The sequence below is a fragment of the Ovis canadensis genome, chromosome 3 (assembly GCF_042477335.2).
Source record: "Ovis canadensis isolate MfBH-ARS-UI-01 breed Bighorn chromosome 3, ARS-UI_OviCan_v2, whole genome shotgun sequence".
In the NCBI taxonomy this organism is placed as follows: Eukaryota; Metazoa; Chordata; class Mammalia; order Artiodactyla; family Bovidae; genus Ovis; species Ovis canadensis.
This window is the reverse complement of record NC_091247.1, coordinates 93433874-93456708: the sequence shown is the minus strand read 5'-3', so window position 1 is coordinate 93456708 and position 22835 is coordinate 93433874. Positions and strand designations below refer to the sequence as shown.

Below are 22835 nucleotides of genomic sequence, written 5' to 3'. Positions count from 1 at the left end.
TTTATTACTCTCTGTTGTTTAGTCACTAAACCATGTCCAACTCTTGCGATCCCATGGACAATCTTCTTTTCACGCAACCTTGAGAATGAGTTGCTTGGCTATCTAAGGCTGGTCTACCTCTTTTACATTTTTATAGCTTCTGCCTGGATCACTAGGGCTTTCACCTTTATAACTATGAAACTTAACATCTTCACCAGTTTTTAAGTGGTATTTTCTTTCTGGAATCCTAGTTATATGCAGATTGGGTCTCTTAGATGTATCCACCATGACTTCCTCTTCATTAAAATTAGACGTTTTAACCTTTACTAATAGACTCTTAAGTCCTAAGAAGGATGGAAGCACATCTGCCTTGTTCATTAATGCATCTTCTGCATGTACCACAATGGCTGACATCCAAAAGATGTTTAAGAAATAGTTCTTTCCTTAAATATTTATTTATTGGATTGTGCTGGTTCTTAGTTGCAACACACAAACTTTTAGTTGTCACATGTGGGATCTAGTTCCCTGATCAGGGATCAAACCTACACCCCTTGCATTGGAAGCATAGAGTCTTAGTCACTGGACCACCAGGGAAGTACCAAGAAATAATTTTGGAATTAAAATGAAACTAAACCCTCTTCTGAACTGATTGTATATCCTCAGTTTTATCTGTTATTAATTAGATTTTCCATAACGCTCAAACCACTATGCACTGCTTCCTGGCACTGTTTTTGTTCTCCATGCAGTCTTCTTAAATCTAAGCTAACTGCTTGCTCTAGGTTTTAGATGTAATGTCACCATGAATCTTGCTGAAACCAGTAAATCTGTTTTTTAAGTCTTGTTTTTTCTGTTTTCTTGAAGAGCCGTAGCACTATTTTATAACTGCAAAGGTCCTTCTGTCTGTTGAAAACTCTGATTATATTTTTTTCTGTATCAAGAACTCCTGCTTCCTTAAGGAAAATTTTGAGTACCAACATGTGCCCATTTTTCTGGAAAAGAAGAATGCTTGCTTTCAGCAGACTGGTTAAGAATCATTGTTAAAGACTCATGTCTATGCTGGCTTGTAATGAAGCACAAGGTTATTTGTCAGACAAAGTTTGTCATCAGAACTGTGCAGAACCATACTTTAATTCTTCAGGTGTAATACAGGGATACAGAAATTTTTTACCTTTTCTCTAACATTTTATTACTGATTCCAAGAAGTAGCAAAATGAAGAGAATATTTTCTGAATCACAGAGTTCAAGACAGTCCTAACATGAAATAACATGAAACATCAAACATGGGCAGAAAGGTTTTGTCATGGTTTTAACTATTCATGCCAAAATTAAGGCGTAGACCAAGAAAGCTATAGGGCTGACCTTCTTTTTCCTAGTTTGAGTTTCCAGTCTATTTTGTGCTTGCTCTGACAGGAAATCTTAATGTCTTCCCCTATGGTAACAGGCCAAAAGATTGTCCCATAAACTTCTAACCTTGAAGAAGCCATAACCAGAGTTCTGTTGCGGGTTCCCTCTGGTCAATCACAAGAGCGAAATCATGAGTAAATTCAGCACCATTCAAACCATATTTAACTGAAGAACATCAATGTTTGTGACAGGTAGATGGCATGTTTTCTAGTTTTCAGTGCTGATACTTAGGCCATTCATTATTAAGAAAATCAAAATAGTAAATGTCTGAACTATTCAACTTACACTGCTGCCTAACCAACCTTATAAAAAAGTCATCTAAGAGAATTATTTTAATCTGTTTGAAATACTCTAACACCCTAAATGTATCATTACTCGGTCACTTTCCCAGATTAAACATTTTAGAATTAAAGAATATTGATCTCACATTTAAAACTTTAATAATCAGCCAGTCCTGCTTGAGTCAATGGTATAAAAGCTATTTCTTTCTATTGTCAAGGTTACTAATCTACCCCAAACTTTTACTACTCTTAAGAGTAGTCTGCTTGTCTAGATGAGTGCCCTAACCGGATTTCAGTGATCTTTTCTCTTCTTTCCTTTAATCAACATGCTTTCTTTGCCTTCAGAGTCATTTGCCCAACTAATTCATTCTGCAGATCACTTCCTGATGAATTTTTCAAATCCATCGATTTCACTGTCATAGCCCTCCTGAAAACTTTGAATAACATTTAACTGTCTCAAAATAAAGTTTAAATTATTAAATTATGCATTCAATTCTTGCTTCCCCTTATTCTTCTCTGTCATAGGGGAGGATATGTGTCACAGTTCTGATACATCAGATGGAGGTGGAAGTTGCTGGGGAACTCCTCCTTCTTGGGGGTGTGTGCGGAGGGGAGGAGGGACACTAAAAATTCATTGTGTTCCTGACACATTCCTTTCTTTCTGTTTGAAAGATTGAAATAATGCCAGAAGGTACAATAATCATCTTACAAAAAGGATGAAAAAGTACACGTTAATGACAGTGAATCAGAAAAATCAAAAGGCTGGGTTCCTGAAGATATTTTAGAGCTGTTCTATCAGCCACAGATCACCCACCAGCCAATTTCCTGTTATAAATAAACCTCTTATTTGTTTAATAAACCACTGGAGAAGTTTTCTGTTAACTGAAAATGAAAAAACTTCTAAAGTGGTAATGACAATGGTCATCATGTAATCATTATTCAAATTAGGACAATGGAACAATGATGGGCATGTATGTACCTAGTATTAGTAAACTGGGATGATGGGTTACTCCAATAATAACTAACCAGAAAACATAAAAAATAAAACTCTTTTAATAGCAATTGAAATAATATTTATGACATATACAAATAAATAAAAATTAACATGTCTTCCAAAATGCATGTTATGGAAACATTACAAAAGAATGTTATGGAAAAAAAATGTAAAAACTCGCTGAGGGACACAAAATGAAGTCTAAATAAATGAAGAAATAAAACCTGTTTTTGGACAGAAAGATTTAGTACTGTAAATACATCAATACAAATTCTGTACAGTACCAATTAAATGCACATTAAGGTTTTTTAGAGAACAAACTGATTCTAAATCTAATATGTAGGAGTAAATGCTTAAGATTAAGCAAAGATACATGGAAGGAGAAAACAGAGAAAAACGATTCTATTAGAAAAATGACAAGTATTATAAAGCTATAGTTATAAAAATTTAAACTACACAGTATTCATACGAAAATAAACAGACTGAAACAGATCTACGTGTATAGGGTCATTTATACACAAGACAGCTTTACAAATCAATAAGGAAAGATAAATAAGGCATAAATAGTGTTGGGTTAATTGGTTATCCATTTTGCAAACAGTCGTATCATTCACACACTGTATCACAAATAACAGATTTAAAAAATAATGGAAACGTATCTTTCTGGCACTGGTATAAAGGTCTTCTAAAATAAAAGGAAAAAGCCATTAAGAGTAAAAAGGCAATAAAACTGGAGTACACCAAAATTAAAAAAACTGTAAGTATCACATAAGCAACAGACTAAAAGAAAATACTTCTCATGTATGATATAAAATTAGTATCTTAGGATAATGAACACCTTCAGATGAACATTTTTCAAAAGGCAAATAACCCAATAGAAAAATGTGAGAAATAGGATGCAGCGCTCTCCTCCCACAGATTCATCAAAAGTACATCTACATGTAGACCAACTTACAAAGAACATCTACTGAACAATACCAGAAGACAGACTTTCAAAGGAGCATGAAAATCTCCACATAACAGGGGAGGGCAGAAGGAAAGAGAAAATAAAGAAAGGAATCAGGACAAGACCTGTGCCTCTGGGAGGGAGCTGTGAAAGAGGAAAAGGTCTCTGCACACTGGGAAGTCCCCTCACTGACGAGATCAGCTGGGAACAGAGATGGAAGAATGGAGCCTCAGAGGAGAGCTCAGCAACAGAGGTGCAGAGGACAAAGCCAAGAGAAACCTGAACAGACTGCTGGTGCTGGCCAGCTCCCCAAAGCCTAAGATGCTCATCCATTCAACCACTAGGGCAGGTGGAGCTTGTGTCCTGAGGCTTGGGCTTTGGAGGTCAGGCCCAAAGGGCAGGACTGGAGTTGGCTGTGTGAAGACAGTCTGAAGGGGTTATGAGGTAGTACACCACAACTGATGGAGTCCAAGAAGAAGCCTGGGTCCTTCACAGAGACAAGGGACCACTGTTAGGGGGCGCGAGAGGAGAGGGATGTCACAGAAGCTTCTTTCTCCATATGCTCATAGGCGCCCCACACAAATTCCAGGGGTGGGTCCAAGTCGTGGCTGCTACCTCAGATTCCAGAGGTAGGCACGGACTGGAGCCACTGCCGTTGCCAAAGGTTTTACAAATGGATGCAGGTCAATGCCCTCCCTTTTCCGGGAACTTGCATGGCTTGCCACTGCTCCGAGTCTGTACTCAGGGTCAACTTCCCTGGGAGCATGTAAGGCCTGCCACTGCTGCCAAGGGTTTCATGACCCGATGCCAACCACCGGCCCCACCTCTCTGGGGCTTTGGAAAATAACACCGTCACTGCAGAGGAACACAACTGCAGCCCCCACCTTCCTGGGAACCTGCATGAGTCTAGCATCTGTGCACCTGCATACCCCTCATCAAGGTGGTAACAACCAGCACATGCTGACAAAAGAGATAGCAAGCATCCAAATCAAAAACAGCCTTCACACCAAAAAAATATTAAAACCCACACAAGCTATACAGAGATGTTTCTGCTTATAAATAGCCCTCTAAGACTACATGAGATAGTTGTTTCTCCTAAACTCTCAGACTAAGACAAATACAAGGAAAATGAGAAGCTGAGAAACCACTCTCAGTTAAAATATCAAAAATATTTCCCTGAAGGAACAATGAAACAAAACTCTTCAGTCTAACAGACACTTGAGTTGAAAAATGAGATAATGAAAATACTGAAATAATTAAGAAAGGCTATCAAGAGAAATACAGATTATTATTAAAAAAAAAAAAGAACTAGAAACTGTGAAAAGGAGCTAGGTAAAAATCTAAAAATTCATTTGCCAAGATCAAAGCTGAGCTCAAAGCAGTAAATAGCAAAATGAATAATGTAGAAGAAAGAATAAGTGACCTAGAAGACAGACTAATGGAAAGTACCCAATCAAAAGAGCAGACAGAAAGCCAAATGAAAAAAAAAAAAAGCAATATAACAGACCTATGGGATAATATAACACAGGCCAGTCTATGCAGAGATTGAAGAAAGAGAAAGAAAAAAGGGTACTGAAAATGTATTTGAAGAAATTATGGCTGAAAATTTCCCAAACCTAAAGAAGGAAACATATCCAGATATAGGAAGCACAGAAGGTCCCTAACATGATGAACCCAAACAGACCTACTCCAAGACATAATAAAAATGGCAAAAGTTAAAGATAAAGAGAAAATTCTAAAGGCAGCAAAACAAAAACAGAGTTCATTACTAGGGAACCTCCAGAAGGCTATCAGTTGATTTCGATACATAAATACTGCAGGCCAGAAGGGAGTGGCAGAATAAAAGGAAATGATCAAATCACAAAAAGTAAAAGAAAGGAAGAAACAAAGAATCAACTGGAAAACAGTTTGGTGTGGCAATATATAAATCAACTACACTTCATTTTTTTTAATGAAAAGTGTAAATAAACTATATTTCAATAAATTTTTTAAAGAAAAAAAAAGAAATAGCAATAAATACATGAATCAATAATTACTTTAAATGTCAATACTCCAATCCAAAGACACAGAGTGGGACTCCCCTAGTGGTGCACTGGATAAGAATCTGCCTGCCAATGAAATGGACACGAGTTCGATCGCTGGTGCTGCAAGACTACACGTGCCACAGAGCAAGTAAGCCTGGCCCCACAACTAATGAGTCTGTGTGCCGCAACTACTGAATCAGCACCCATAAAGCCTGTGCTCAGCAACAAAAGAAGAAACCAGTGAGAAGCCCACACACAACAGAGACCCAGCACAGCCAAAAATTAATTTTTAAAAATGAAGAAGGGATATACACTATCAGGTGTAAAACTCTTAAAAAAATAAAAGAGTGACAGACTGGATTAAAAAATAAAAGCCTACAATATTCTGCCTACAAGAGATCCACCTTAGGGCAAAGGACACATACAGATTGAAAGTGAGGGCATGGAAAAAGATATCTCATGCAAAAATAAAGAAAGTGGGACTTGCAATACTCCTATCAGACAAAACAGACTTTAAAGCAAAGGCTACAAAGATAAAGGACACTATACAATGATAAAAGGATCAATACAAGAGGAAGATTTTACACTCATCAACAAATATGCACATAATTTAAGAGCACCCAAATACATAAATAACTAACAGATATGAAGGGAGAAATCAGCAGGAAGACAACAGTAGTAGGAGACTAACATCCCACTCACATCAATGGAGAGATTTTCCAGACGGAGGTCCCAAATGTTACAATAGAAAAGTAAGAAGTATTATTTTCAGGACACTGCATCTAAAAAACTGCACAGAATATACATGTTTTTCAAGTGCACACACATTTTCTAGGATTGACCACATGTCCTGGGGGCACAAAACTAACCTAAACAAATTTAAGGGTACAGAAATTATTTCAAGCATTTTCTCTGATCACAATGGCATGAAACAAGAAATCAACCAAAGGAAACAAGGAAAAAAAAAGATTACATGGAGACTGAATAACATGCTACTTTAAAAAAAAAAAAGGGTTCAATAAGGAAAATTAAAAAGTACCTTGAGACAAACAATGACAACACAATCATACAAAATCTATGTGAAATGAAGCTGCTCTGTGTATCCGACTCTTTGGGACACCATGGACTGTAGCCTACCAGGCTCCTCCATCCATGGGATTCTCCGGGCAAGAGTACTGGAGTGGGTTGCCACTTCCTTCTCCAGGGGATCTTCCTGACCCAGGGATCACACCCAGGTCTCCCACATTGTAGGCAGACTCTTTACCATCTGAGCTACCAGGGAAGCCCTCTGCAATCCAGCAAAAGCAGTTCATAAGAGACCAGTTCATAGTGATACAGGTCTTCATCAAAAACAGGCTTCCCTGGTGGCTCAGACGGTAAAGCGTCTGCCTGCAATGCAGGAGACCAGGGTTCGAACCCTGGTTCGGGAAGATCCTCTGGAGAAGGAAATGGCGATCCATTCCAGCACTCTTGCCTGGAAAATCCCATGGACGGAGGAACCTGATGGGCCCCAGTCCATGGAGTCGCAAAGAGTCGGACACGACTAAGCGACTTCATTTTATTTAACAAGTCAAAAACCACATGATCATCTCAACAGATGCAGAAAAACCATTCAATATCCATTCAAGATAAAAACTCCTATCATGTAACAAATAAAAAGGATCCAAATTGGAAGCGAGGAGGTACAACTGTTACTATATGCAGGTGACATGATACATATATAGAAAGCCCTAAGAACTATACATAATAACGAACAGATCTAATAAATGAATTCAGCAAAGTAGCAGGATACAAGATTAACATTCAGAAATTGGTTGCATTACCTTCACAGTAAAAATGAAATATCAGAAAGAGAATGTCCTTTAAAATCTCACCAAAAGATACATGGCAGAAACAAACACAATACTGTAAACCAATTATACTCCAATTAAAAATAAATAAACTGGGAAAAAAATAAACCTTCCATGAGGAAAAAAAGTTTCACCAAAAAAATTTAAAAACCTAGGAATAAACTTGACCAAGGAGGTGAAAAACTGACATGCTAAGAGTTATAAAATATTAATAAATAAGAGTCAAAGAAATTGAAAAATAGCCCATGCTCTTGAATTGAAAGAACATTGTTAAAATGGAAATACTATCCAGAGAAAACTACAGATTAAATGTGATCCCTATCAAATTACCCCCTCATGACATTTTTTCACAGAAGTAAAATAACTCAAAAATTTATGTGGAACCATAGACCCACAATTGCCAAAGCAATTTTGAGAGGTGGGGGGAAGCAGGAAGCGTAACTTTCCCAGACTTCAGACAATACTACAAAGCAACAGTAAACAAAACAGTTTGCACCTGGTATAAAAACAGACATGCAAATGATTAGAACAGTATAGAGAGCCCAGAAATAAACCTATACATCTACGGTCAATTAATCTTCAACGAAGGAAGCAAGAATAAACAATGGGAAAAAGACAGTCTCTTCAGCAAATGGTGCTGGGAAAGTTGGACAGCTGCATGTAAATAAATGAAGTAAGAACATACCCTTTCACAACACACAGAAATGAACTCAAAATGGCTTAAAGACTTAAAACATATTCTGGGGTTTTTGTAAGGTGAGTTCATATCCTTGTGCTCTGCCACCTTCAGTGTCTAGTTTCATTTAACACCATAAAACTCCTAAAAGAAAGCATAGCAAAAACATTCTGATATAAATGGTACCAACGTCTTTCTTAGCTTAGTCGCCCAAGGCAATAGATATAAAAAGAAAAAATAAAACTTACAGGCATTTGCAAAGCAAAGAAAACTGTAAAAAAAACCCAACAACAACAAAAAAATGAAGACAAGATATGGAGTGGGAGAAAATTTCTATAAATGATCAGACCAACAAGTGCTTATCTCCAAAATATACAGTTTATATAACTCAAGAACAAAAAAACAAACTACCCAATCGAAAAATGGGCAAAAGATCTCAATAGTTAATTTTCCACCTCAACAGCTATTTTTCCAAAGATATACAGATAGTCAGTAAGCACATGAAAAGAAGCTCAACCTCACTAATTATTACAGAAATGCAAATCAAAACTACAATGAGGTACAATCTCACAGCAGCCAGAATGATCATCATTAAAAAGTCTATAAATAAGAAATGCTGCAGAGGATGTGGAGAAGAGAAACCTCCTGCACTGCTAATGAGAATGTAAGCTGGTACAGCTGCAACGGAAAACAAACAGGTTCCTCAGAAAACTAAAAATAGAATTAGCACATAATCCAGCAATCCCGGGAATATATCCAGGCAAAACTGTAATTCAAAAAGACACATGAACACCTATGTTCATAGCAGCACTATTCACAAGAACTAAGACACCAAAACAACCTAAATTTCCATCAACAAATAAATGGACAAAGATACGATACATATACAATGGAATACTACTCAGTCATAAAAAATGAAATAATGCCAAGTGTAGCAACATGGATACAACTATAGACATTATCACACTAAGTGAAGTCAGAAAGAGAAAAACAATTATCATACGATATCACATGGGTGGAATCTAAAAGATGGCACAAATGAACCTATCTGTAAAATGGAAAGACTTTTAGACACAGAGAACAGAATTGGGGTTGACAAGGTGGAGGGGGGAGGAAGAGGGATGGCCTGGGAGTATGGGGTTGGTAGATGCAAATGATCACATTTAGAATGGATAAACAATAAGGTCCTAATGTACATCACAGAGAACTATATACAATATCTTGTGATAAACCATAACGGAAAAGAATATAAAAGAGAATAACGGAGTCACTCTTCCAACAACACAAGAGAAGACTACACATGGACATCACCAGATGGTCAACACTGAAATCAGACTGATTACATTCTTTGCAGCCAATGATGGAGAAGCTCTATACAGTCAGCAAAACAAGACTGAGAGCTGACTGTGGCTCAGATCATAAATTCCTTATTGCCAAATGCAGATTTAAATTGAAGAAAGTAAGGAAAATCACTAGACCATTCAGGTGTGACCAAAATCAAACTCCTTACAATTATACAGTGGAAGTGAGAAACAGATTCAAGGGATTAGATCTGATAGAATGCCTGAAGAACTATGGATGGAAGTTTGGGACACTGTACAGGAGGCAGGGATCAAGACCACCCCCAAGAAAAAGAAATGCAAAAAGGCAAAATGGTTGTCTGAGGAGGCCTTACAAATAGCTGAGAAAAGAAGAGACGCGAAAGGCAAAGGAGAAAAGCAAAGATATACCCATTTGAATGCAGAGTTCCAAAGAACAGCAAGGAGAGATAAGAAAGCCTTCCTCAGTGATCAATGTAAATAAACAGAGGAAAACAATAGAATGGGAAAGATCAGAGATCTCTTCAAGAAAATCAAAGATACCAAGGGAACATTTCATGCAAAGATGGGCACAATAAAGGACAGAAATGGTATGGACCTAACAGAAGCAGAAGATATTAAGAAGAGGTGACAAGAATACACAGAAGAACTGTACAAAAAAGATCTTTACTACCAAGATAATCATGATGGTATGGTCACTCACCTAGAGCTAGACATCCTGGAATGTGAAGTCAAGTGAGACTTAGGAAGCATCACTACAAACAAAGCTAGTGGAGGTGATAAAATTCCAGTTGAGCTATTTCAAATCTTGAAAGATGATGCTGTGAAGTACTGCCTTTCAATATGCCAGCAAATTTGGAAAACTCAGCAGTGGCCACAGGACTGGAAAAGGTCAGTTTTCATTCCAATCCCAAAGAAAGGCAATGCCAAAGAATGCTCAAACTACTGCACAATTGTACTCATTTCACACGCTAGTAAAGTAATGCTCAAACTTCTCCAAGCCAGGCTTCAGCAATACATGAACCGTGAACTTCCAGATGTTCAAGCTGGATTTAGAAAAGGCAGAGGAACCAGAGATCAAATTGCCAACATCTGTTGGATCATCAAAAAAGCAACAGAGTTCCAGAAAAACATCTACTTTTGCTTTATTGACTACGCCTTTATTGACAAAGCCTTTGACTGTGTGGATCACAACAAACTGTGGAAAATTCTTCAGGAGATGGGAATACCAGACCACCTGACCTGCCTCTTGAGAAACCTGTATGCAGGTCAGGAAGCAACAGTTAGAACTGGACATGGAACAACAGACTGGTTCCAAATAGGAAAAGGAGTACGTCAAGGCTGTATATTGTCACCCTGCTTATTTAACTTCTATGCAGAGTACATCATGAGAAACACTGGGCTGGAAGAAGCAGAAGCTGGAATCAAGATTGCCAGGAGAAATATCAATAACCTCAGATATGCAGATGACACCACTCTTATGGCAGAAAGTAAAGAAGAACTAAAGAGACTCTTGATGAAATTGAAAGAGAAGAGTGAAAAAGTTGGCTTAGAACTCAACATTCAGAAAACTAAGATCATGGCATCTGGTCCCATCACTTCATGGCAAACAGATGGGGAAACAATGGAAACAGTGACAGATTTTGGGGGGGGGTGCTCCAAAATCACTGCAGATGGTGACTGCAGCTGTGAAATTAAAAGATGCTTGTTCTTGGAAGAAAAGTTATGACCAACCTAGAGAGCATACTAAACAGCAGAGCTATTACTTTGCCAAAAAAGGTCCGTCTAGTCAAGGCTATGGTTTTTCCAGTAGTCATGTATGGATGTGAGAGTTGGACTATGAAGAAAGCTGAGCACTGAAGAATTGATGTTTCTGAACTGTGGTGTTAGAGAAGGCTCTTGAGAGTCCCTTGGACTGCAAGGAGATCTAACCAGTCCCTCCTAAAGGAAATTAGTCCTGAATATTCATTGGAAGGACTGATGCTGAAACTAATACTTTGGCCACCTGATGCAAAGAACTGACTCATTTGAAAAGACCCTGACGCTGGGAAAGATTGAAGGCAGGAGGAAAAGGGGATGACAGAGGATGAGATGGTTGGATGGCATCACCAACTCAATGGACATGAGTGTGAATAAACTCTGGAAGTTGGTGATGGACAGGGAGGCCTGGCGTGCTGCAGTCCATGGGGTCGGACGCGACTGAACTGAGTCACCTTGTGTACAGTAGAGACTAGCATAACACTGTAACTATATTACACCTCAGTTTTAAAAAACTGAAAAGACAAATAAATTAAAGTCAATACTGAAGTTGGTGGAGCAGAAGGATATGAACTCACCTCCTTAGGAAAACACCAAAATCACAACTAACTGCTGAAGAAGCAGTGACAAAAAAAAAAGCTGGAACCTACCAGAAAAAAATGCCCTACATCCAAAGACAGAGACGCCACAATGAGACGGCAGGAGGGGTGCAATCATGTTAAAATCAAATCCCATACTCACCAGGTGGGCAACTCACAAAACGGGAAAACAATTAAACCACAGAAGTTATCCCACAAGATTGGAAGTTCTGGGCCCCATGTCAGGCTTCCAGTCTGGAGTCTGGTAACAGGAGAAGGAGTCCCTAGAGAATTGGGTTTTTAAGGCCAGCAGGATTTGACTGGGGGAATTCCACAAGGCTGGAGGAAGCAGAAACTCCACTCTTGGAAGGGAGCAGACGAAGTCTTGTGTGCACCAGGACTCAGGGGAAAAAAGCAGGACCCCATAGAGACTCGGACAGACCTACCTGCCCACTACAGGAAGATCTCCTTGCAGAGGCAGGGATGGCTGTGTCTCACTGCAGAAACAAAGATTCTGGAAGCAGCAATTCTGTAAAGTACTCATTGGTATCAGTCCTTCTAGAGGCCCGCATTAGTCCCCCCCAAACAGCCTATAAGCTTCAGTGGTGGGTCACCTCAAAGCCAAACAGCCAACAGGACAGGAACACACCCCACCTCCCTGAGCATGGCCCTGCCCAAGAGAGGGACAAAACGCAGCTCAGTCTACAACAGGGGAGGAACCAGCCCCTCTCATCAGAAAGCCTGCACAAATCGCTTAAGACAGCCTCATACACCAGAGAGCAACAGCCGAAGCAAGAACTACAATCCTGTGGCCTACAAAATAGCTACAGAAAATAAGACAAAATGAGAAAAGAGTTGTATGTCATAGAAGAAGGAAACGTGAAACCCCAGAAGAATAATTAAGTGAAGTAGAGATGGCCAACCTACTACTGGAAAAAGAATTCACAATAATGATAGTGAAGATGAAGATGAAACACAATATCAGAAAAAGAATGGAGGCACAGATCAAGAAGATGCAAGAAGAGACAAAAGAACTAAAGAACAGACAGAGATGAAAAATACAACAATTGCAGAGAAAAACACACTGGAAGGAATCAATAGTGGAGTAAATGAGGCAGATAATGGATAAGTGACCCGGAAGGCAAAATGGTCACAATCACTGCCATGGAAAAGAATAAAAAGGAATGAAAAGAAATGAAGACAGTCTAAGAGAACTCTGGGACAACGTTAAACAACCAACATTCACATTATAGGGGTACCAAAAGGAGAAGAGAGAAAGGACTTGAGAAAATACTTAAGAGTAATAGCTGAAAAATTCCCTAACATGGGGAAGGAAAAAGTCATCCAAGTCCACATAGAGTCCCAGGAAGCAGAGTCCCAGGCAGGATAAACCCAAGGAGGAACATGGTGAAACACATAGTAATCAAACTGAGAAAAACTAAAGACAAAGAAAAGAAAATATTCACAGAAGCAAGGGAAAAGCAAAAAACAAACAAGGGACCATAAGATTATCAGCTGATTTCTCAGCATAAACTCTGTAGGCCACAAGGGAATGGCACAGTTATATTTAGAGTGATGAAAGGGAGGCACCTGCAACTAAGAATACTCTACCCAGCAAAGCTCTCCTTCAGATTCAACGGAGAAATCAAAAGCTTTATAGACAAGCAAAAGCTAAAACATTCATTTCTCATGCTAGCAAGGTTATGCTCAAAATTCTTCGAGGTAGGCTTCAGCAGTACCTAAACTGCAAACTTCCAAATGTACAAGCTGGGATTAGAAAAGGCAGAGGATCCAGAGATCAAATCGCCAACATTCACTGGATCATGGAAAAAACAAGGGAGTTCCAGAAAAACTTCTAATTCTGCTTCACTGACTACGCTAAAGCCTTTGACTAAGTGGATCACAACCAACTGTGGAAAATTCTTAATGAGATGGGAGTACCAGACCACCTCACCTGTCTCCTCAGAAACCTGTATCCAAGTCAAGAAGCAACAGTTAGAACTGGACATGGAACAACAGATCAGTTCCAAGTTGGGAAAGGAGTATGACAAGGCTGTATATTGCCATTCGGCTTACTTAACTTATATGTAGAGTACATCATATGAAATGCTGGGCTGGATCAATTACAAGCTGGAACCAAGTCTGCTGGCAGAAATATCAACAAACTCAGAAATATAGATGATACACCACTCTAATGGCAGAAAGTAAAGTGGAACTAAAGAACCTCTTGATGAGGGTGAAAGAGGAAAGTGAAAAAGCTGGCTTGAAACTCAACATTCAAAAAACTAAGATGCAAGCATTTGGTCCCATCACTTCATGGCAAATAGATGGGGAAACAATGGAAATAGTGATAGATCTTATTTTCTTGGGCTGCAAAATCACTGCAGTGACTGTAGCCATGAAATTAAAAGACTCTTGCTCCTTGGGAGGAAAGCTATGATAAACCTAAAGCAGAGACATCACTTTGCCAACAAACGTATGTATAGTTAAAGTTATGGTTTTTCCAGTAGTCGTGTATGGATGTGAAAGTTGGATCACATAGAAAGCTGAGCACTGAAGAACTGATGCTTTTGAATTGTGCTGGAGAAGATTCTTCAGAGTCCCTTGGACAGCAAGATCAAATCAGTCAATTCTAAAGGAAATCAATCCTGAATATTCAACGGAAGGATAGGTGCTGAAGCTGAAGCTCCAATACTTTCACCACCTGATACAAAGAGCCAACTCAATTGGAAAAGACCCTGATGCTGGGAAATACTCAAGGGGAAAGGAAAAGAGGGCAGCAGAGGATGAGATGATTAGATATCATCACCAACTCAATGGACATGAATTTGAGCAAACTCCAGGAGACAGTGAAAGACAGGGAAGCCTAGCATGCTTCTGAACTTAGCAACTGAACAACAACAGTAACAAAAGCTAAGATAACTTAGCACAGGAAAGAGACCAGCAACTTATAAGACCTTATACATATATAGAAAACCTTGTGGGAACAGCAAATCCAAAAACTACAACAGATAACACATTAAAAAAACAGGCAACTCAAACACAACATTAAAGATGATCATCAAAACTAGATACCATTTTTTACATACTGGATTTTAAAACTGCAAATAATAAAATGTCATTTATAATGGAGAGACACCTGTACTCACATCAATTATTAGACTGTGAATTATTACAGCTATTTAACAGGTGATCCAACATTTCTTATTACAGTATATCCTAATACCCAGCAAGTCCACTATAGCTATCACCTCAAAATGTGTAAGAAAGGCCTATGAAAGCCATATACAAGAAAGTTAACTAAAGTCCTATTTATAGTAATGAAAAACTAGAAATAACCTAAAAAGCAGTCCACGAGGGAACTGATAAAATAATCATGGTATATTCATACAAAGTAATGCCACATAGAACTTTGAAAGAATGAGGAAAATCTGTAAGTATTAACATGGTTTGATCTCCAAATAAGTGACTGAAATATGCAAGGGGCTTGCAGGATGTAGTCAAGGTTGTAGTTTGGACCTAGGCAGAGATTTCATAAATGTTTGCTAATTCTGTTACATATTTTCCCCTACTCAACTGCTTACCATTAATTGTTTACAGTGTGGCAAGCAATTTGCCATTTTGGCAAGCAATCCAGTAGGGGAAAATACCAATGTAACAGAATTAGGAAACAACTATGAAACCCATATGGGACTTCCCAGGTGCCGCTAGTGGTAAAGAACCCGCCTGCCAATGCAGGAGACATGAGACGTGGGTTCGATCCCTGGGTGGGCAAGATCCCCTGGAGGAGGGCATGGTTACCCACCCCAGTATTCTTGCCTGGAGAGTTCCATGGGCAGAGGAGCCCACTGGGCTATAGTCCACAGAGTCACAAAGAGTCAGACACAAATAAGCAACTAACACACACACATACACACACATACGCATACACGAAGTTAAGTTCAGTGTATGTGAATTTATACACAGTCTATGGAGTTAACATTTTAAGTTTTATGCACTTCTCTGTATATAAGATACTTAAAAAAAATTAAACTAAACAACAATGAACTGCGTAAGAACTAAATTCAGTTTACCTGTGACTTTTTCTTTCCTGGAACACATATTTTCACACTTTTCCCTTTTATCAGAAGAGGTGTTGTTTCAATGTACTCCATGACTGCAGTAATTGCTTCTTTAAATTCCATTTCCAAGTAAGCCTAAAATGAAACATATTATACCTTAAGTCAAAAATCTACCTTAAAATTCTCTGTGTGACTTAATACTTCCTTGTGGAATATAAAACTGAAATTACATCAAGTTCTGGTTGATTTTACCTCTTTTCACTTTTACCTCTTGCTGAAGTGTAATCTGATCTTTAGGATGTTTTCACACATAAAATGGACTTTTAACCTAACAGAACTTCTATACCATTACCAAGATAAGGAAGCAGTCCATGGCAAGATCATAAAAGAGTAAGAAACAGGAAGGCAGAGCTCACTGAACAATAGGAAAGAAGGCAGGATCTAGTCTAGCTGCTGTTAAATTTGACCTTTTTAAGGTTTCTTGCAGCAAGGAAAATTATACCAACTATGTTCCCTTGTTTTACCTCCTAATTTCATGTTCTGTTTACTCCAGGGTTTGTAGACTTCATAGAACTTTACTATGTAAGTTACAGAACTACAATTCAAATGTAAAAAATACTGTACAAACAAAATCATTTTTTTTTAACATCACCTTACTGAAGTGCTAAAGCAATGAATGGCAAACTATGGCCTGCCATCTGTTTTCTTGTAAATAAGTTTTTTTTAACACAGCCATGCGTATTCATTTATATATCATCTATGACTGTAAAGCACTACAACAGAGTTGTATAGCAGAGCGAGTAGTTGAAATCCTATGACATGCAACACCTAAAATATTATCTGGCCCTTCAAAGAAAAAGTGTGCTCATCTGAAAAAACAGTGTGCTGTTCTAAAGGATATAAAGCAGTATTTAGGAACCCTGTTCATTCAATTCCAAACATTTACGTAACTCAAGTAACAGTTGTATATGAAGTAAAAGCTGAAAGATCTGACAAGTCTTTAGAAAACAAAATTATGACTTTTTAGAATAGACTAAATAACTCACTTCCTTTCTGTATGGAACAATCAGGACATCATTAACTTTTCCAAACGGTTGAAATATTTTTCTAATTTCTTCTTCAGTACAGCCATCTTCTGGTAATTCAGATATCAGAAGAACAGGACCATAATGTGAAGACTGGTCCTTCCGAAGCTATTTTTTGAGATGAATAAAAATTAAGCCAAATTAAGTGACAAAGTATAGTTACAATAATTCCCAATATAATCTTTCTACCATTAATCCTAGTACTTTAAGTAATCTTTTTATTAAAATATTATATTTTCCACTTATAAATATAAATAATTCTTATACTTTCTGCTTATACAAATATTTTAGAACATTTAAAAACTTTTTGAAATACTAAGAAAAGCAGAGGAAGAAATGTTTTATATTTTATCACTCAAACCCAACAGCGGGCAATTTACAGGCAACCAATCACAGATGCTCTCTTCTGTACAAAAGCATTTCATAACAAATAAGACCTATGAAGTGGTCTGAAACTAGTAAAGAGTACTTTTCTATATGCAACTGGAAGGCACATCATCAGTAAAACTGAAGTTACAGTTTTATTTAGTCTGTTGTAAGAATTTTAAAAATATATCTAGATAGGCATAATATTTTAATAGATTCATATATACAATCTGAATATACTTTATTTACCACCTATGATAAAAAATTGACTCAAAAAAAAACTTTTAAAGTTCCACTACTGCCATCTAGAAATACAGAAACAAAATGAATGTTACAGAACAATTTAGCCTTTTCAAAATTAATTCCCTATACTCAATATTTCTTCAAAATTCTGTAATATCAGGTTGATTATTGTAAGTTCACCCTGTTAAATATAAGCTCTATGGGGGCAAGGAACTGTAACTGTTTAAAGACAATGTTAAGAGAAATGTATACCCAAACACTTGAAGATCTGTTAATATTACAAAATACACCTATTAGTACCCAGAAAACAGACTAGTATTCTACACTGGGCAACAAAGTAGCTTCTGAAGTATACTATAAAAAAACATAAAACAGAGTAAAAATGATTCTCAGCAGATAGTTACTCATAGATTACTAACAAAGATTACAAAAACTCATTAGTACTACTGATTATGTCCATTTCCCCAATCAGAGTGCAAAACTTGTAACACAGATCAGTGTGGTCAGCCAAAAACACCAAACCATCAAAATGTTCTCACTTTTGATATCTATAATCTATAAGACTTTAATTATTGGACCTTTCCTGTATTCAAAACAGAAATCAATAAATATTTCATATCAAAATAAACCACAATTTCCTCAGAAATATGAAAATTAAAAATTCTGAACAACTTTGTTTTCTCTTTGTCGTATTAACAAGTGTACATACACACTTCCACTAACAAAGAACTACTGACCTTACGTGGCAGAGAAACAGTTTTATCAGCCATCTGTTTACTTTCTGATGGGGTATCATCTTCAAGATTCTTTGATTTGTAACGAGTACAATGTCCTCCTATATTTGAATCATTCTTTGCAGAACTTGTAGATTTAACTGATGTCTTTGCTCCACTGCCAGTTTTAAGTTTTTGTGCTGGTGAGTGTCCTTTATCAGCTGCTTCAAGATGCTTCTGTTTACTGAATTCTGACTCATGCCCAGACCGTTGTATTACATCTTCTAATGCTTTTTTCCTATCTATTAATAGTACACAAATACTACTTCAATTGAAAAGAACTTTATAAAAAAATAATATAACCCCTCAACTGCCCAAATATTTAACACACTGAGCTACTGTTAGGCCAAACAGGTGGCAAATACATACAAAAAAATTATTAGTCTTTAATTCTTCACTCAAAAGGTATTCACATGAAGACCCTTTATTCAGTGAGCTTCTCTTACACCAGAGATCCTCAAACTTTTGATTTCAGTATCCCTTTACATTATTAAAAACTGAAGACTCCAAAGAGCATTTGTATCAATATTTAGCACAAAAGAAACTAATATAGAATTTTAAAAATATTAATAAAACTCCTATGCTAACATAAACAATATATTTTTATAAAAAACTTTTTCAAAATAAAAATTATTTAGATGAGTACTGTTTTCCTGAACACTTAAATGTTGGGCTTAAAAGAAGACATCTGTATTCTCTAATCAGAAAATTCTGCATCCAGTGTGCTGGATACACTATTTTGGCTACCATATTTTAAGAAAAATCCAATTTCAGAGATATGTAGTTGAAAAAGGAAAAAAATCTCACAGACCTCTGAAAAGATTTTTTAAAAAACTGTAAAAAATATTTCTGGAAAGGTCACTAAACCAACATTAAGACACACGTTGAAAATTTGAACAATTTTTAAATGTTTTAAATTAATTCATGGAAGACAAGCCTATAATCAATTACTAAGGCAAACTAAGATATCTGTATATCCCTGTTTTTTTTTAAGTTTGATGTTGGGTGTGTAGATACACTCTCTCACATTTCTTGTGATACATAATAAAGGGAAGAAGAATGAAACAGGTGGTAATGTGAGTCAAATTTCATACAGAAATTCTAAAATTTAATAAATTATGACATTTAATTTCTTAAAAACTTAGAAGTTTCAAAAAGAGCTGAGCCAAATATCTCAAAATGTCAACATTAAAAAAAAAATCATGAGAAGAGTAAGTCACATTTCAAGCTTAATGCAAATACAGAAATTAAAAAAAATCAAATGAACAAAAAAAAACTGGAATGGTTTAGTCAAAATAAGTACTTATTATTCACAAACATAAATGTACCTGATGATCTCTCCAATTTCCTTGATGTCCTTTCAGGGCTAACTGATCGAAAGCATTTTGGACTACCTCTAAATGGATTTCTCATTCGATACGGTGAACGGGATCTGGATCTGTATCTAGGAATAAAACGATGGCAAATTCTTGGACTTCGGCTTCTTGGTCTATACATACAACGTACAGGGCTTCGAGATCGACGAAATCTGTGACTCGAGCTTGACCTCCTAGAATGCCTTGGACTGGGGGAATGAGATCGTCTTCTTGGAGTTTCATTTTCTTTTCTATTGCCTTCATTTCTACAAAGTGCAAGAAAAAACACAAGATTCAACAATTTTATATAAATTTAAATTTGTATCAATGACAGATTTACCTTCTTAAAATCAAGCTATTAATATTAACAATGCCAAACTCTAATACCATATATTTATGTAAAGCAAAAACCTCCTTGTTATGATGCAGTTTGGTTTTGTAAATGAATAAGGATCAGTCAAAGCAGACATCACCTCTCTAATTGCTTACATTCCTGTTTTGTTTACTCACAAATAAGTATCACCAATTTCTTTCATTTTTCCTATATCATTACTATATCCAAGTGTGTTTTGAAAGTATTAAGTTATATAAAGAATTTAGGAAATAACAAATGTTTCTCAACAGTTTTCCCACAGAGACTACGCCTTCCACAAATATTTGACTCCTATACTTATATTTATACACTGAATAGGGAAACTCCATTCTCAGCCTTCAAACCATTTATAATCTAAGATACCACAAACATAAAATAAGAATAAAAGTATAAAGTATTTTCAGAAAAGACTAAAAAAGAAAAGTTCACAGATGGGAGCTATTACAGATAAACTAGGGTAACTAAAGATTTCTAGAGATGGTTGCATTTCCCTACTGTTTAAAAATAAAAATGGTAAAAACAAGATTCTATTCAAAACAGTGCCTTAAAAAAAAAAGTACGTGTTTACTTTTAAAGGAAAATCAAATTTCAATAATACCACTATTAAAAAAAATAACTACCTTCTTGATGGGAGGATCTCAGGATTCCAATCAGGATACCTATTTTGAGAATAAACAATATTAATGAACAGTTAAGATTATAAGGCTCAATCGTTCCCTGCAATATATAGAGAATACTGTTCAAAACAAAAGTTAAGGGAATTCCCTGGCAGTCCAGTGGTTAGGACTCCATGCTTTCACTGCTAAGGGCACAGGTTCAATCTCTAGGTGGGGAACTAAAATCCCACAAGCCTTGTGGTGCAGCAAAAAAAAAAATACATTAAAAAATTGAAAAAAATTGAAAAAAGAATTTTTAATTAAAAAAATTTTTTTAATTTAAAAAAATTTAAAAGATTTTTAAAAGTTAAGTGATTTCTTAGGATATTAAAGTATAAATATTTTCTTCAAAGTAAAATATTCTGAGTGTCTAGTTCAATAAATAATAAGTTTCAGGCAACTAGGAAAAAAAAACACATTCCCCATACTTTAAATCCTTGACATTTATTTAGGTAAAACAGGAAGTACATATAAAACTGTTAAGAGGTATAGAAGAGCTATAAAACACCAGCTTAGGTAAGCATTAAAAGACAGTTCACTCACTCTGAAGAACTCTAGAGGACACCATTCTACAGAATGAGACATGAATGCTGCCCCTTATATGGTACCAAGTGTTCCTCAGAGAGGATCTCAGGGGACAGTTCAAAGAAAAGGTTGCTTTTCAGGTAGCCCTTTAAAAAGAGTTATCAAGAGGTATGGATCAGGTTAGGTTTCACACAGTGGCAATACGTAAAAGGAAGATTAGAGGCAAACGTGTTCTATTCAGGAACCACTGTGGCCACAGCATGGACATGACAAAAAGTAATTATGAGGCAGAAAACCTGGCAAGACAGCTCAGAGACAAACTATGAAGGTCCTTGAAGTCATGTTAAGGAGGTTGAACCTAAGTAAAAGGCAATGGAGAACAATAAACATTTCTGAAGTGAAGGGAACATAGGAATGTTTGCAAAACAACTGGAAATGTCTAGATTAGAGAAAAAGATGAGTGTTGAGATATTTCGAAATTAGGCATCAACTATAGCACTAAGAGTCAATGAGATAAACAGAGAATGGAGTTACCGGGGAAAAAAGAGGGTTGAGGACAGAATCTTATGCACACTAATACTTAAGAGTAAAGCAAAGATACACCAATGAAAGAAATTGAGGGCTAATCACAGAAAGAAAAAGTAGGAGGAAATGTAACAACATAGAAGTCCAAGAAAAAGACATCTTCAACTATTCCAGAGAATCCAGACTCTATATGTTAATGGAAATGATGATTAAATTATTAAATCGCAGATGTACAAAAATACAATTTCAGTAGCCAAGAGGAGAGTTATGTAAGGAAATGTAGGCAGCAAGCCACCTGACAAGAAAATAAAGCAAGGTCAAAAACTAACTACAGGTAAGCAGTTTTTATTTGTTGACATTTGTCTCAGATATTGTTGGCAGGCTAACTCAAAAGCAATTCTCATCGTGTGTCAAATAGAGAGTCTATGTACCATAACCAGAGAGGCATGGGAGCCACAACAAAGACCTAGTACAGTCAAAAACAAACAAAAACGCAATTCTCAACTGCCTTTTCCCAGGTCTGCCTCCATAACAAAGGTCAAAAAAAGCTAAATTTGCTTTCCCAGTCTCTTTAGAAGACAGCCAGTGATAGGTTCAAACCAATGACATATAGGTACAAAACCACTGGCAGACTTCTGAGAAAATTTCTGCACCATCCTTCCTGCTTTGAGAGCAGACATGAAAGCTGGAGCATCTTATAACTATCAGTGTGACAAACTGAGAGGGCAAAAAACTTCAATCCAGTGTATCTATCACTCAGCATCAACAACTGTCAAACATGAACAATTTTTTTCATCTACTACTACAATTTTTCTCTGAGATGGTTTTGGTTGGTGTCTCCTGTACAGTGTTACAAACCTCCATCCATAGATCTTCAGGCACTCTGTCTATCAGATCTAATCTCTTTAACCTACTTGTTACCTCCACTGTGTATGTATATATATGTATGTTATATATATGTATGTATGTGTGTATAAATAAGGGATTATGACTTTAACATCATCTTCTTTTAGGGTTTTATATAGCTCAGCTGGAATTCCATCACCTCCACTAGCTTTACTGAT

At 36.8% G+C, this 22835-nt stretch overlaps 1 protein-coding gene across 9 annotated transcripts in view; it reads right to left on the bottom strand.

Moving 5' to 3' along the window:
* The window catches only part of ZNF638 (zinc finger protein 638), a 135188-nt gene that overhangs the window by 38491 nt on the left and 73862 nt on the right, over nt 1–22835 (bottom strand). For 5 of the 9 annotated variants that reach the window (XM_069583641.1, XM_069583642.1, XM_069583645.1 and 2 more), the window contains exons 4-8: nt 20686–20724; nt 19666–19958; nt 18302–18579; nt 16917–17063; nt 15883–16005 (exon numbers count right to left, since the gene is read on the bottom strand). In XM_069583641.1, coding sequence (XP_069439742.1) covers nt 15883–16005; nt 16917–17063; nt 18302–18579; nt 19666–19958; nt 20686–20724 — 880 coding nt within the window. The remainder of the gene's footprint in view (nt 1–15882; nt 16006–16916; nt 17064–18301; nt 18580–19665; nt 19959–20685; nt 20725–22835) is intronic. The other 4 variants (XM_069583643.1, XM_069583644.1, XM_069583649.1 and 1 more) reach the window with 1 other exon arrangement.